Source organism: Mercenaria mercenaria, unplaced genomic scaffold (assembly GCF_021730395.1).
Source record: "Mercenaria mercenaria strain notata unplaced genomic scaffold, MADL_Memer_1 contig_3901, whole genome shotgun sequence".
Taxonomy (NCBI): domain Eukaryota; kingdom Metazoa; phylum Mollusca; class Bivalvia; order Venerida; family Veneridae; genus Mercenaria; species Mercenaria mercenaria.
Genome location: NW_026462087.1, coordinates 2,867 through 16,412, shown reverse-complemented (window position 1 = coordinate 16,412; position 13,546 = coordinate 2,867). Strand labels below are relative to the sequence as shown.

General features: G+C 35.0%; 1 protein-coding gene across 1 annotated transcript in view; it reads right to left on the bottom strand.

The window, feature by feature from the left end:
• Window positions 1-13,024, bottom strand: part of LOC128553503 (uncharacterized) — a gene marked incomplete at its 5' end in the record, with an annotated part of 56,043 nt that extends 43,019 nt beyond the window's left edge. Inside the window, one exon of the mRNA XM_053534683.1 lies at window positions 12,941-13,024. Within this exon, the coding sequence (XP_053390658.1) occupies window positions 12,941-13,024 (84 nt within the window). The remainder of the gene's footprint in view (window positions 1-12,940) is intronic.
• Window positions 13,025-13,546: the final 522 nt, after the last annotated feature.

Here is a 13,546-nt window from a genome sequence, read left to right as displayed (position 1 = left end):
ACCTCTCTTGATACGTGACTGCACTGAAATTTCGTATTTTTGCATTTTTACGCGTATTTGACTCAAAGTAAGTTCACACGATTTAACCCCTGAAAATGATAGACAAATAACATTAACAAAAGTACAACTTCACTTTTTAAAATAATTTGAGTCGAGAAAGTTGACATGCTAACTTTTAATCTTACACTAAAACTAAAAGATGTCTGTGTCTATTTTACACATCTATGCAGTAATGATGTGTAATGTGAAGCATGAACATGACGAAGCGTTAAGTTTGAATGATTTTTCCATAGTTAATAAACATATGATGAACAGAAGGTATTTATTAGCTCTATATATTTTTCAATTTATTTGTAAATCTCAACATACATGTTTGAGTTTATAAATCCAATTATATCAATGTTGGAAAATTTCAATTATTATTATTTTTTTTTTTTTTTTTTTTTTTTTTTGGTTTATCAAACTTTGATCGCAATGGGGTGTGGTGCAATGAAATGAACGTGAAATTGTCTACGTTGTGGGCTAAATATTTCACTTTTAAGGATATGAAGAATATGTGTATCAAATATATTAGTTTTCAATTATACGAAAACGTTTACATCTGAAAAAAAGCGGAGGGATAGACTATTAATTTAAACCAAGCAGAATTGTGTTCTGTCGGCACCTCACTAGATCTATACCTGCAAAAGGTGTAGAGACAGGATGCCGTGTGAAGCTAAATGTCCTACAGATATATCGGGAAAAGTGGGAGTCATACTTATTTAACATATATTTAATATTAAAGAAATTACCACATGTAAAGAATATCCGTCCAATATACATGTAAAAAAATGCACCGTTCCTATATGCCCTGGAAATGCATAAGTAAAAATGTGTCCATAACAACCTAAATTCGAGAATTGTTGAAACATTTCGATAATTTTCAACCATGCGAAAAAGATATTTCTTGTTTTGACAGTCTTAAAGATCTGAGTGAGGAAGAATTTAGAAAACTTATAAACCAACTACAGACAAAATCATGTGAACTTGATATTCTACCAACAAAAGTGCTGAAATCGTACTTAGATGAACTATTACCTGTTATTAGCAAATCGGTAAATTTGTTGTTGCGTGACGGCATCTTTCCAACAAAACTGGAAACAGGCAATTGTAAGACTTTTGTTGAAGAAAGCGGGACTCGAACTTGAATTTGCAAACTACAGCCTGTTAGTAACCTCTCGTTTTTTTTTGTCAAAACTAATTGAAAAAGCAGCTCTGTTCAGGCTCAACGATAATGTAAACTAACACAATCTTCTACCAAAAAACCAAACTGCTTACAGGAAAAAACATTTTTGCGAATCAGCATTGTTACGTCTAGTAAATGATTTACTTGATGCTATGGAGAAGAAAAAAGTTACGGCGCTAATTGCCATCGATCTCAGTGCTGCCTTTGATACTGTAGACCATGACATTCTCATTGATGTGTTGAACAAGCAGTATGGCGTTTGTGGAAGAGCACTGAGCTGGGATGATTCCTATCTGCGCCTCAGAAGTTGCCGTGTAAGTGTCAATTCAGCCATGTCATTTCCACGCCAATAACGTTGTAGCGTTCCACAAGGGAGTTGCTTAGGACCTTGACTCTATTTGACATATGCGGGGACACTGTTTGATGTTATTCCTCCATCAGTTTCAGTTTACGGCTTTGCGGATGACCACACTGCTAATAAACGCTTTAAACCATCATCTCCAACAGTCGAATCCCAGGCAATACAAGAACTTGAAAAATGTTTGGTAGTAGGCAACAGCTCCCTAAGTGTGTCACAAATTGACATACGGGCCTTATTTTATCTGTAGTGTAAATGCAGGTATTGCATCATCTTTTTGTAAATTTTTGAGTTATTGAGGTAAATGTCAGATTTCACGCATGAAATACCTCTCATATTTTTCTGTATTTCATAACTTAAATTTCCGTGTAAATTTCATTAAATTCGGTTCAGTAATAAGAAAGTTGATATTTTATAAACTTCAGTAATTTATGTTTTTATCCCCAAAACCACTATAATGGGCCTCAAATTGTCAATTTAAATTCGCGCCAAAGTAGTTAGATTCCCCGGCTATATCGTGAATCCCGTGAAAATGACAATAGTCGGAGTCCACGGCTTAGCCGTGAATCCCATGAAATTTAGTATTTGGCGGGACATTACCCTTTAAATAGACTGGACTAGTTATGCCTTGCGCACACCACCTTCCGACTTTATAGACGAATCTATGTCTGAATTATTTTCTTGCTAGAAATTTATGCTCGATCGAGGTAAGAAATTTATTTGTTAGATTTTTGTATGATTTTTGCATTACGATTTTTATTTGGTAAATTTTTGTTCATTCTACAGAATTCTGTAACATTTACTTTTCGGCACATGATTTTGGCTAGTTTCAGTATGTCAGGATAATTTATTAAATTTTTCAGACTTTTGTAAATTATTCGAAAGAGGAGTCTAAACGTTTCGTTTATATAAGATGTTAGATTTATACTGAAATTTGTAACATGATATTTATAAAGTACTTTGTTTCCAAAACTTATGTCAAACATTTCGTTGTTATGGAACGCCATCACTGCACTGTATTGTTATGTATAACTCTATATGGCAAGTCTAGTACCATGTATGTAATATATTATTGTAATATGAAATTGTGTGACAGTCTATTGCATACACATACAATGTCCGTTTTGTTGTATGGCATTAGATATTATATGGATGCCAACTATCATATAACGTTTGATTTATATTGAATTTTGTTAATTTGTAGTTGTAAATAATGGCTGCAGTTTATCATTTCCATTACTATAATGTTTCATCATATACTTTTCATATCTTTTTCATACTTTAACTTTAGTCTTTTAAGTAAGTAATTTTGTAATAATGGAAGTAATTAGTAACGTATTTTAATCATGTGACGTCTGAACTTAGTAGCACATATGTTTTGTATAAGTAGCACGTATTATTTATGGGAGCCTACGGAGGTATGGTGTACCCAAAGGAGCAGTTTTATGCCCTGACTTATTTGTTTTGCTATGGTGCTTACCATATGTTATATATTTTAGCTTCTTCCGCCAGACGATTTTACCTGGTGATGTCATAACCCGGAAGTACAATGCCCGAGGTTCACTTGTCTTCACTCGCCTGGATGTGATATTCCCAGCGCAGAGCTTTCGTCCCATGGTTGTGCCGTAAACCGCAAAGACGCTGATTTTTGTTATCCTCTGAAGTCAGCTCAGGGATGCAATCACCTACCACCATAGGGAGCCAACACGGAATCAACGTATTCACGGTTTAAAGGGACTGAATTTAGAAGCTATGTTTTGTTTGTGCTACTTAAAGTTCACAATTAAATTAAAGAACTGTGTCACGTCAGATTAGAATGGAATTTAAGAACTTTTGTATCTAGAGATACTGAACTTTCTTTTTTTTCTTTCTTATATTCAGTTGTTTTTTTTCTTTTCATATCTATTCATTGTTAATAATCATCTTTTGTAAATAAATTTGTAAATATTGTAAAGGGTGTTGATTTGTTCTGATGGTTACTGTCGCCGGTACGGCCTTTCCTGTCACAATGGTGTCAGAAGTGGGATTGGTCGACCAGACACAGTAGCTATTCGAACATTATTAACACCCATTTAACTGCAGCAATAATTTGTAAAGATTCCTCTTGTTTTGTTTTATTGTTACACATATAATAGTTTTATTCATTTTTCAGAGTGACGTCTTACCTCAGACAAGACAAGGACAGATCCGTAGCTTCAGCTAACCAGCTTTTGTGGTCACAGACTAATAGACAGTTGTATACGACACTTGGATTCTGGGGTGAGTTCGTTCCTTTTATTTTTCTTTTGGGTTTATTTTGTGTCACTCTATGATTAAGCCACCATATATCTGTGCTGAGAGTGACCGCCCTTGACAAGGAGAGTTATCCTACTCACTCTTACTGGTGCGTCGCCCTACTTCTCCCAGTGATCCTATTTTGTATTAGTGTACTGTATACATACCAGATACAGTATTTTTTTTTATTTGTGTGTGTTAGCAAGCTTGTTTACTTGCATATACTTTTACCTACTTTTAAGTTTTAGTGCTACACAGTTGTGTTATACCTATACTTTATCTTAGGATAAAACACTTTGATTTATATTTGTTTTATTTGTTACACTAAAGTGTTAACACCAGTTACAGTTGATTGATATTTGATAAGGCTAAGGTATTGTTACAGCCTACTGTCACTGTACTTTGTTGATTGTTGCCTATGCAACCTTGATTGACACATAGTACTGTTGCGCAACTTAGTGTATTATTATTTTAGTGAGGACGTTTTGTGTAGTATATACGTAGAGTATAATATTTTGTGTTGGCTCCAGTGGTGACTGTTAGAGCCTTAGTGTAAACTAGTGTAGTCTAGTATTCCCTCACGATTGTTTATTTAGTGTCTCGGGTTGTTATAGTAGCTGTAGTGCGTAGTGTCATATAGTGTTAACGTAGTGTAATCAAACATGACTAGTGTAGTAGAGTTAACGAAGGTAGGACAGGAGTTAGGTTATGAAGGAGAGGAGTTACGTAACTTTGTTAAGGAAGAGCAGACTAGGGAACGTGAGGAAAGACATAGTAGATTAGAGGCAGAGAAAGATAGATTAGAGGCAGAGAAATTAAGAGCAGAGGCAGAGAAAGATAGGTTAGAAGCAGAGAAAGATAGATTAGAGTTAGAAGCTAGGTTGCAGAAAGAAAAGATAGAATATGAAAAACAAAGTAGTTTAGAAGCAGAAAAGAATAGATTAGAAGCAGATAGGGAAAGATTAGAGTTAGAAGTTAGGTTGCAGAAGGAAAAGATAGAATATGAACGACGTAGTAGCTTAGAGGCTGAGAAGGAAAAGTTAGAGTTAGAACGTAAGTTAGAATTAGATAAGTTAGAAATGGAAAAGGAGAAGTTAATGTTAGCTAGGAAGTTAGAAACAGAGAAGGAGGAAGCAGAAAGTAGGAAATTAGAAACAGAGCATAATTTAAGACAGACTTAGAAAAGATGAGTAAGAAAAAGGTAAAGGTTAAGATGTCTCCCTTTGATGAGAAAATTGATTCCATGGATGCGTACTTGAATGTGTACGAAACGTACGCTGTTGCGCAGGATTGGGATAAAGAGATATGGTCACTTAACTTACCGTTCCTTCTAAAGGGTACGGCAAGAGAGGTTTTTGATAGGCTTCCGTTGGAAGATAGGAAGGATTATGATAAACTGAAAGCCGCTTTGCTACGTCAGTTCGAACTCACTGACGATGGCTATAAGAAAAAGTTTAGAACTGAGAGGCCTCGGGATAATGAGACCTTTGTGATGTTTCTAGCCAGAATAAGTAGATATTTAGATGGTTGGCTTAGATTGAGTAAGGTAGAGAAAACGTACGAAGGATTATTAGATTTTATACTTAGGAACCAATTTTTAGATGTATGTAATAGAGAACTTTACCAGAATTTGAGTAGTAAGAGGTTAGTTAAAGCTAGGGATGTAGCAGAAGATGCAGATTTGTTTGCAAAGACTCGTGGAGGTCCCAAGTATGTCGTGAATCGAACCAATAAGGACCGGAGCTATAAACCATATGAAATACCTCAGAGACAGTATCCTAGTAGTCGTAATGTAGGCACTAGTAATAGAGGTAGTAGCAATGTTGCTAATAGAGGTAGAGGTTTTCAACCCTTTGGTGTACTGAAGTGTAATAAGTGTGGTCGAATAGGGCATAGCTCATATTACTGTAGGAGTGGAAAGTACGGCGGTAATAGTGCCAATGCAGCAGCAGAGTTAGAGGTAGAGCAGGAACAGGAAAGTAGTAAAGGGGAGAATAGAAATAGTAAGGAAAATAGAAATAGAGGTAGAGGCCGTGACCGATCTAGGAGTAGAGGTAGAGGAAGAAATAGAGATAGAGATAGGAGTAAGTCAAGTAGGTCAGAGAGTGGAAATAGTATTATAGAACTAAGTGATGTAGAGGAGTTAGGTATGCTTAGTGTAAGTACATGTCCTACAAAACCCGGTACTTGTAATGGTAGGGATGTATCGCTATGCGAGATACAGGTTGTACATGTGTGATAGTGAAACGGGACTTAGTAGAAGCAAGTCAGTTTTTAGAGAAAACCCGTAGATGTAAGTACATAGATGGGAGTGAACATAGGCTAGATGTAGCTAGAATAGATATTGATTGTCCGTATTTCAAGGGTACAGTAGAGGCGTTGGTTGTAGATAATCCTACCAATGATGTTATAATTGGTAATGTAGAGGGAGCTGTAGAACCTCAGTTTAGTAGTTTAGCGTCAGCAGTAGAAACTAGGGCACAAGCCAAAGTTAAGAAGCAAGTAAAGCTAAAAGTTCCGTCTCAGATTTTAGATGTATCTAGAGAGGAATTCTTAGAAAAGCAACAGAAAGATAGCACTTTAGATTTGTGTAGAAAGAAGGCTGAGGAAGGTACGATTAAGCAGTGTAGAGGTAAAGGTTCAGTTAGGTTTGAGATTAGGAATAGATTGTTATATAGAGAGTATACCGCCCAGAATTTAGACAAAAGTAGACAGTTGATTGTACCTAAATGTCTTAGAGAAACTGTGATGAAAGTTGCACATGATTCGTTACTGTCAGGCCATTTAGGTATAAGGAAAACGAGTGATAGGGTATTAGGCGAATTTTACTGGCCAGGAGTAATGGCAGAGGTTAGGAGGTACTGTCAGTCATGTAGTATTTGTCAACGTACTATAGCTAAGGGTAGAGTAAGTAAAGTTCCGTTAGGAAAAATGCCTTTGATTGATACTCCGTTTAAGAGAGTTGCCGTCGATATCGTTGGTCCGATCGAACCTATGACTGATAGGAAAAACAGGTACATTTTGACTATGGTAGATTATGCTACTAGATATCCAGAAGCTATAGCACTACCTAGTATTGAAACTGAGAGAGTAGCAGAGGCATTAGTAGATATGTACAGTAGATTAGGAGTGCCAGAGGAAATGCTTACCGATTGTGGATCGCAGTTTACGTCAGAACTTATGGCAGAAGTTAGTAGGTTATTGTCATTAAGGCAGTTAACTACAACACCGTATCACCCTATGTGTAACGGTTTAGTAGAGAAGTTTAACGGTAGTTTGAAGCAAATGTTGAAGCGTATGTGTAGTGAGAGACCTAGAGATTGGGATAGGTATTTGAATGCTATGTTGTTTGCTTACCGTGAAGTTCCGCAAGAAAGTTTGGGATTTTCTCCCTTTGAGTTACTTTATGGTAGAACAATCCGTGGACCGATAACTGTGCTAAGAGAGTTATGGGCTGGTAAGACGGAGAATGATGAGGTTAAAACCACTTACCAGTATGTTATGGATTTGCAAGAAAAGTTGGAGGATACGTGTAAGATAGCTCAGCAACAGTTAGCAAAAAGTAGTGCTAGATACAAGAAGTATTACAATAGGAAGGCTAGAGATAGGAGGTTTAAGGCAGGTAGTAAGGTACTTGTATTGTTACCTACGAAACATAATAAGTTGTTGTTACATTGGAAGGGTCCTTACGTAGTAGTAGAGGTAGTAAATAGACTAGATTACAGGATAGATGTAGACGGAAAGTTGAAAACGTTTCATGCAAACATGCTGAAACAGTACTGTGAAAGGAAGGATGATAGTAAGTCTATACCAGATAAGGGTATTTTAAGTAAGGTTGGAGCAGCTATTGTAGAGGAGGATCAGAGAGATTATGACAGATTAGATCCGAATGAAAGTAGTGATGAGTTTTCGAGTAGAGTAGAAAAGGATATAGTTTTGTGTCCTATAAAGCAGGGTACAGAAACGTACAAAGATGTAGAGGTAAATCCAGAGTTACCAGTAGCATGTAAACAGGAAGTAGTAGATTTGTTAGACAATTTCTCAAATGTATTGACAGACATTTATTTTGTATGTGTATTTTTATTGATATTTTTTAAGTTTATCTCAAATTTTGCCGCCATTGCAGTTCCGCTCACAGATTTGACGAAAAAGGGTCAGCCAAATCTTGTAGAGTGGGGTGAAAGTCAAGAAAAGGCTTTCCAGACTTTGAAGGCTAGCTTAATGGGTCCGCCTATTTTGAAGTTGCCAGATTTAGATCAGACTTTTATATTGAGAGTAGATGCTTCAGATTTAGGTTTAGGCTCAGTATTGCTTCAGGAAAGTGATGGAGAGAAATTACCTGTAGCGTATGCTAGTAGAAAATTGCTACCTAGGGAGCAAAAGTACTCAGTGATAGAGAAGGAGTGTTTAGCGATAGTATGGGCAGTAGCTAAGTTTCACCGGTATTTGTTCGGTAAAGACTTTGTATTAGAGACAGATCATCAGCCGCTCACTTATTTGAATAAAGCGAAACTTAGCAACTCCAGGCTGATGAGATGGGCATTGGCATTACAGCCATATAGGATCAATATTAGAGCAATTCCTGGTAGAGAAAATGTAGGCGCAGATTATTTGAGTAGAGTGTAGACAGGTGTCTATATTATATGGTGTACAGATAGTGACAGTGTCTTTTTTGTGTGTTTGTTTGTTATTTTCAGTATGTCATTTTGTTTCATCTAAGAAAATTATAAATTTTCTTTTTAAGGGGGAACGTGTGTCACAAATTGACATACGGGCCTTATTTTATCTGTAGTGTAAATGCAGGTATTGCATCATCTTTTTGTAAATTTTTGAGTTATTGAGGTAAATGTCAGATTTCACGCATGAAATACCTCTCATATTTTTCTGTATTTCATAACTTAAATTTCCATGTAAATTTCATTAAATTCGGTTCAGTAATAAGAAAGTTGATATTTTATAAACTTCAGTAATTTATGTTTTTATCCCCAAAACCACTATAATGGGCCTCAAATTGTCAATTTAAATTCGCGCCAAAGTAGTTAGATTCCCCGGCTATATCGTGAATCCCGTGAAAATGACAATAGTCGGAGTCCACGGCTTAGCCGTGAATCCCATGAAATTTAGTATTTGGCGGGACATTACCCTTTAAATAGACTGGACTAGTAATGCCTTGCGCACACCACCTTCCGACTTTATAGACGAATCTATGTCTGAATTATTTTCTTGCTAGAAATTTATGCTCGATCGAGGTAAGAAATTTATTTGTTAGATTTTTGTATGATTTTTGCATTACGATTTTTATTTGGTAAATTTTTGTTCATTCTACAGAATTCTGTAACATTTACTTTTCGGCACATGATTTTGGCTAGTTTCAGTATGTCAGGATAATTTATTAAATTTTTCAGACTTTTGTAAATTATTTCGAAAGAGGAGTCTAAACGTTTCGTTTATATAAGATGTTAGATTTATACTGAAATTTGTAACATGATATTTATAAAGTACTTTGTTTCAAAAACTTATGTCAAACATTTCGTTGTTATGGAACGCCATCACTGCACTGTATTGTTATGTATAACTCTATATGGCAAGTCTAGTACCATGTATGTAATATATTATTGTAATATGAAATTGTGTGACAGTCTATTGCATACACATACAATGTCCGTTTTGTTGTATGGCATTAGATATTATATGGATGCCAACTATCATATAACGTTTGATTTATATTGAATTTTGTTAATTTGTAGTTGTAAATAATGGCTGCAGTTTATCATTTCCATTACTATAATGTTTCATCATATACTTTTCATATCTTTTTCATACTTTAACTTTAGTCTTTTAAGTAAGTAATTTTGTAATAATGGAAGTAATTAGTAACGTATTTTAATCATGTGACGTCTGAACTTAGTAGCACATATGTTTTGTATAGTAGCACGTATTATTTATGGGAGCCTACGGAGGTATGGTGTACCCAAAGGAGCAGTTTTATGCCCTGACTTATTTGTTTTGCTATGGTGCTTACCATATGTTATATATTTTAGCTTCTTCCGCCAGACGATTTTACCTGGTGATGTCATAACCCGGAAGTACAATGCCCGAGGTTCACTTGTCTTCACTCGCCTGGATGTGATATTCCCAGCGCAGAGCTTTCGTCCCATGGTTGTGCCGTAAACCGCAAAGACGCTGATTTTTGTTATCCTCTGAAGTCAGCTCAGGGATGCAATCACCTACCACCATAGGGAGCCAACACGGAATCAACGTATTCACGGTTTAAAGGGACTGAATTTAGAAGCTATGTTTTGTTTGTGCTACTTAAAGTTCACAATTAAATTAAAGAACTGTGTCACGTCAGATTAGAATGGAATTTAAGAACTTTTGTATCTAGAGATACTGAACTTTCTTTTTTTTTCTTTCTTATATTCAGTTTTTTTTTTCTTTTCATATCTATTCATTGTTAATAATCATCTTTTGTAAATAAATTTGTAAATATTGTAAAGGGTGTTGATTTGTTCTGATGGTTACTGTCGCCGGTACGGCCTTTCCTGTCACAAAGTGCAATTGACAAAATATGCATTGTAGGTGATGAAGTAAAATCAGTGAGCTTTATTCGATATCTAGGTGCATACCTGCATGAAAACTTGAATCTAAAAGAGCATGTAAAACGAAAGTGTAGAACAGCAATGCTCAACTACTTCAGAATAAAATGTATCCGGAAATATCTCACCAAAGAGGCTGCCGAAACACTTGTGCTGTCATTGGTGATATCACATTTAGATTATTGCAATGTCATTCAAAGCGAGGTAAACAAAATGCAACGAATTGAGAACATGTGTGCAAAACTTTTCCTAAATCGAAGAAAATATGACAGTTCCAAGCAAGCGCTCTATGATCTTCAGTGGCTACCCATCAAAGCCAGAATCACATTCAAAATGCTCACCTACATGTATAATTGTTTTGTTGGAAATTCTCCGGAATATCTTTCAGAACTTCTCATAAAACAAACACAGACAAGGAACTTGCGTTCTTCAAATTCCGTTACTGGGTGTTTCGTTGTTCCACTCAACAAGCGCAAAACGTTCAGCGGCAGAAGTTTTAGTACTGCTGGACCTAACCTCTGGAATGAGTTGCCTCCCCAAAGGAACTCAGACACATTAGATGTTTTCAAAAAGAAGCTGAAAACTCATTATTTTTGAAAATTACTTTGCACTCTTTTAGAGACTGTGACTGTGATTTTTAAGATATTGTGGTAACGTGAACTGAATGATTTTTTTTTTGTAAATACATTCGAATATGAACAATTTTATCACAAATACAAAATTACAGATGATTGTAATAACTTATGGACGTGTCACAATAACTCACTTCTACTTACTTACTAACAAAACAGCTATCTTACTGTATCTTAATATTCTAATATTTTATTAATCTTATCTGATGCCTGATCTTTTGTTTAATACTTACTAAACAGTTAATTCAAAATGTTATGTATGCTCATTTATTTCATACACCTTTAAAATGTCTTAATTTTAAGACGTAATTCTTTATGTGTTTGTAAAACGCCATTGAATATGTTTTACGTAAAAATAGGCGTTTAATCAAATAAAACAGTTTCAGTTTTTAAAACGGCCGACTTCGATAGGCAAATGTCAGCTGAATAGTCTTTCATTTTTCAAATGCGTATACTGTGCTTGAAATATCTATTGTTGTAACAACAAAAGACTGGATTATCTAAGTAAATAATTTTGCTATCATTTTGTATTAAAAAATCTTTCCATTTTACCCTCAAACTTGTAACCTTAAACATTCCTTGTTTAATTTTTTTTTTCTTTATACTTGAACATGCAATTTGATCCTTTATTATGATGCAAACATAACACAGATTGAGAATTAATGTACAAGGTAAAAGGACTTATTTGTCAAAAGATACATTTAACACATAATGTTTACCTATGTTTGAATTTAATTTAAAAATAATGACAAAGTTCTATTTTGCAAATGCACCTTTATACTACACATTATTGATTGAGTTAGCTGAAGTCATTTCACAGCATAAGAACCTATTTGCCAAACAAAACCTTTTCACCTTCTAATTTCCAGTAAAAAGTTTTCTGGCAAAAAAGTGTATCTACAATATTGATTATATTGATTTATGTATTGATTTCTTCTGCACTATTTATCTACATATTCAAAACTTCTGATATACAGTAAAGCCTGTCTTAAGCAGCCAGCCAAGGGAGTGGGAAAAAGTGGCTAATTTCAGCAGGTGGCTGCTTGATGCAAGTTATTTATAGAATAAATGACCACTTTGGGAAATGAGACACTGGCTGCTTAAGACAGGTTGACTGCTTAATAGAGGTGACCGCTAAAGCAGGTTTTACTGTAACTTATATTTGCACAAAAGTATGTTGTTGTCAATTGTTTCCCTGATTTGATACAGAGGTTCAAACCTTGAATGTTGATTTTATTCATGCTGTAAACGTGTCAGAAAGAGCCTTTGTATCTAATGTGGCGAAATATTCTGATATGTATTGAGTAAATAAATAGAACAAACCAAACGCAACCGATGGCGGTCAAATTCTTAAATCAAACATGTCTTATTTCAGGCACTATAACAAGAACTGAGAAAATATATACAAATAAATTTCATAAAGGAAAATTCTAATTCGCTTCCTATCATTCTTAAGTCTTTGCAATAACCTAAACATGTTTTATGCGACGTTCTCTATATTGCTTTGTTAGCAACTTACCTTAAGAAAAGTCGCGAAATATAAATCTCGGTATGCTGTTTATAAGAAAATTGACCAATACCATGTGACGGTACGTTTTTTCTCCTTTATAATAGATTTCCAATGCCAAAAAAGATTCACGTGTATAGTTATGTTTCGTAGCGTTCCTGTGGTAACAAATTCATTATTTTGGCATTACTAAACAGTTGGGCATAAATCGGAGACAGGTTAACGTAATTGTTTAGCAGAATAATTATATAAACACATTTAGTAAGTCGTAAATGTTGTAAATTCACACATTTGCTTCCTACTGGACATGCAAAGGTTATGATATACTACTTCTTGAAGTTATATTACCTTTCTTTCGTTTCTTGTATGTAAACCATCCGTATATTCTTTGAAATAAATTTGGCGTCTCATCTCTTGCTGCTTTTGGCGTTCCTGGAAGAAAAGTTCAGTATAAGAGGAAAGTGTCACACCAGAAGTTGATGATTTTGAAGACAAAATCAAGTGGTATATATTGTAATCATTACGCGATCTACTAATCATGCTAGTAATCACTATAACGTATAGAGCGTTCTAACGATCAAGACTGTTCTCCGTACTGGAGATACAGAGGTTATTAGCGGACTACAATTTATTTGTCAGACGCTAAATGTTTATTACCACAGTATATACTCTTGACTTGTATACGAGATAAATCATAACGTTGGTCTCGAAGTTTAGTTTAGTAACCATACACTTTATGCGTATTGTATTTGTATCCATCTGTCTTAGGTCAGAAATCTTACCTGTTACGTTAGTAAACATATTCCGTATGTAAGTAACAACACATTTTATACTAGTTGCCATGGACCTTATGTAAGCATAACCACAAAATGTATATAAATTAACAATAATTAATAAATTAAGGATGTAACCACACCTATAACATTAGAAACTATATGTCATTTGTCAGTAACC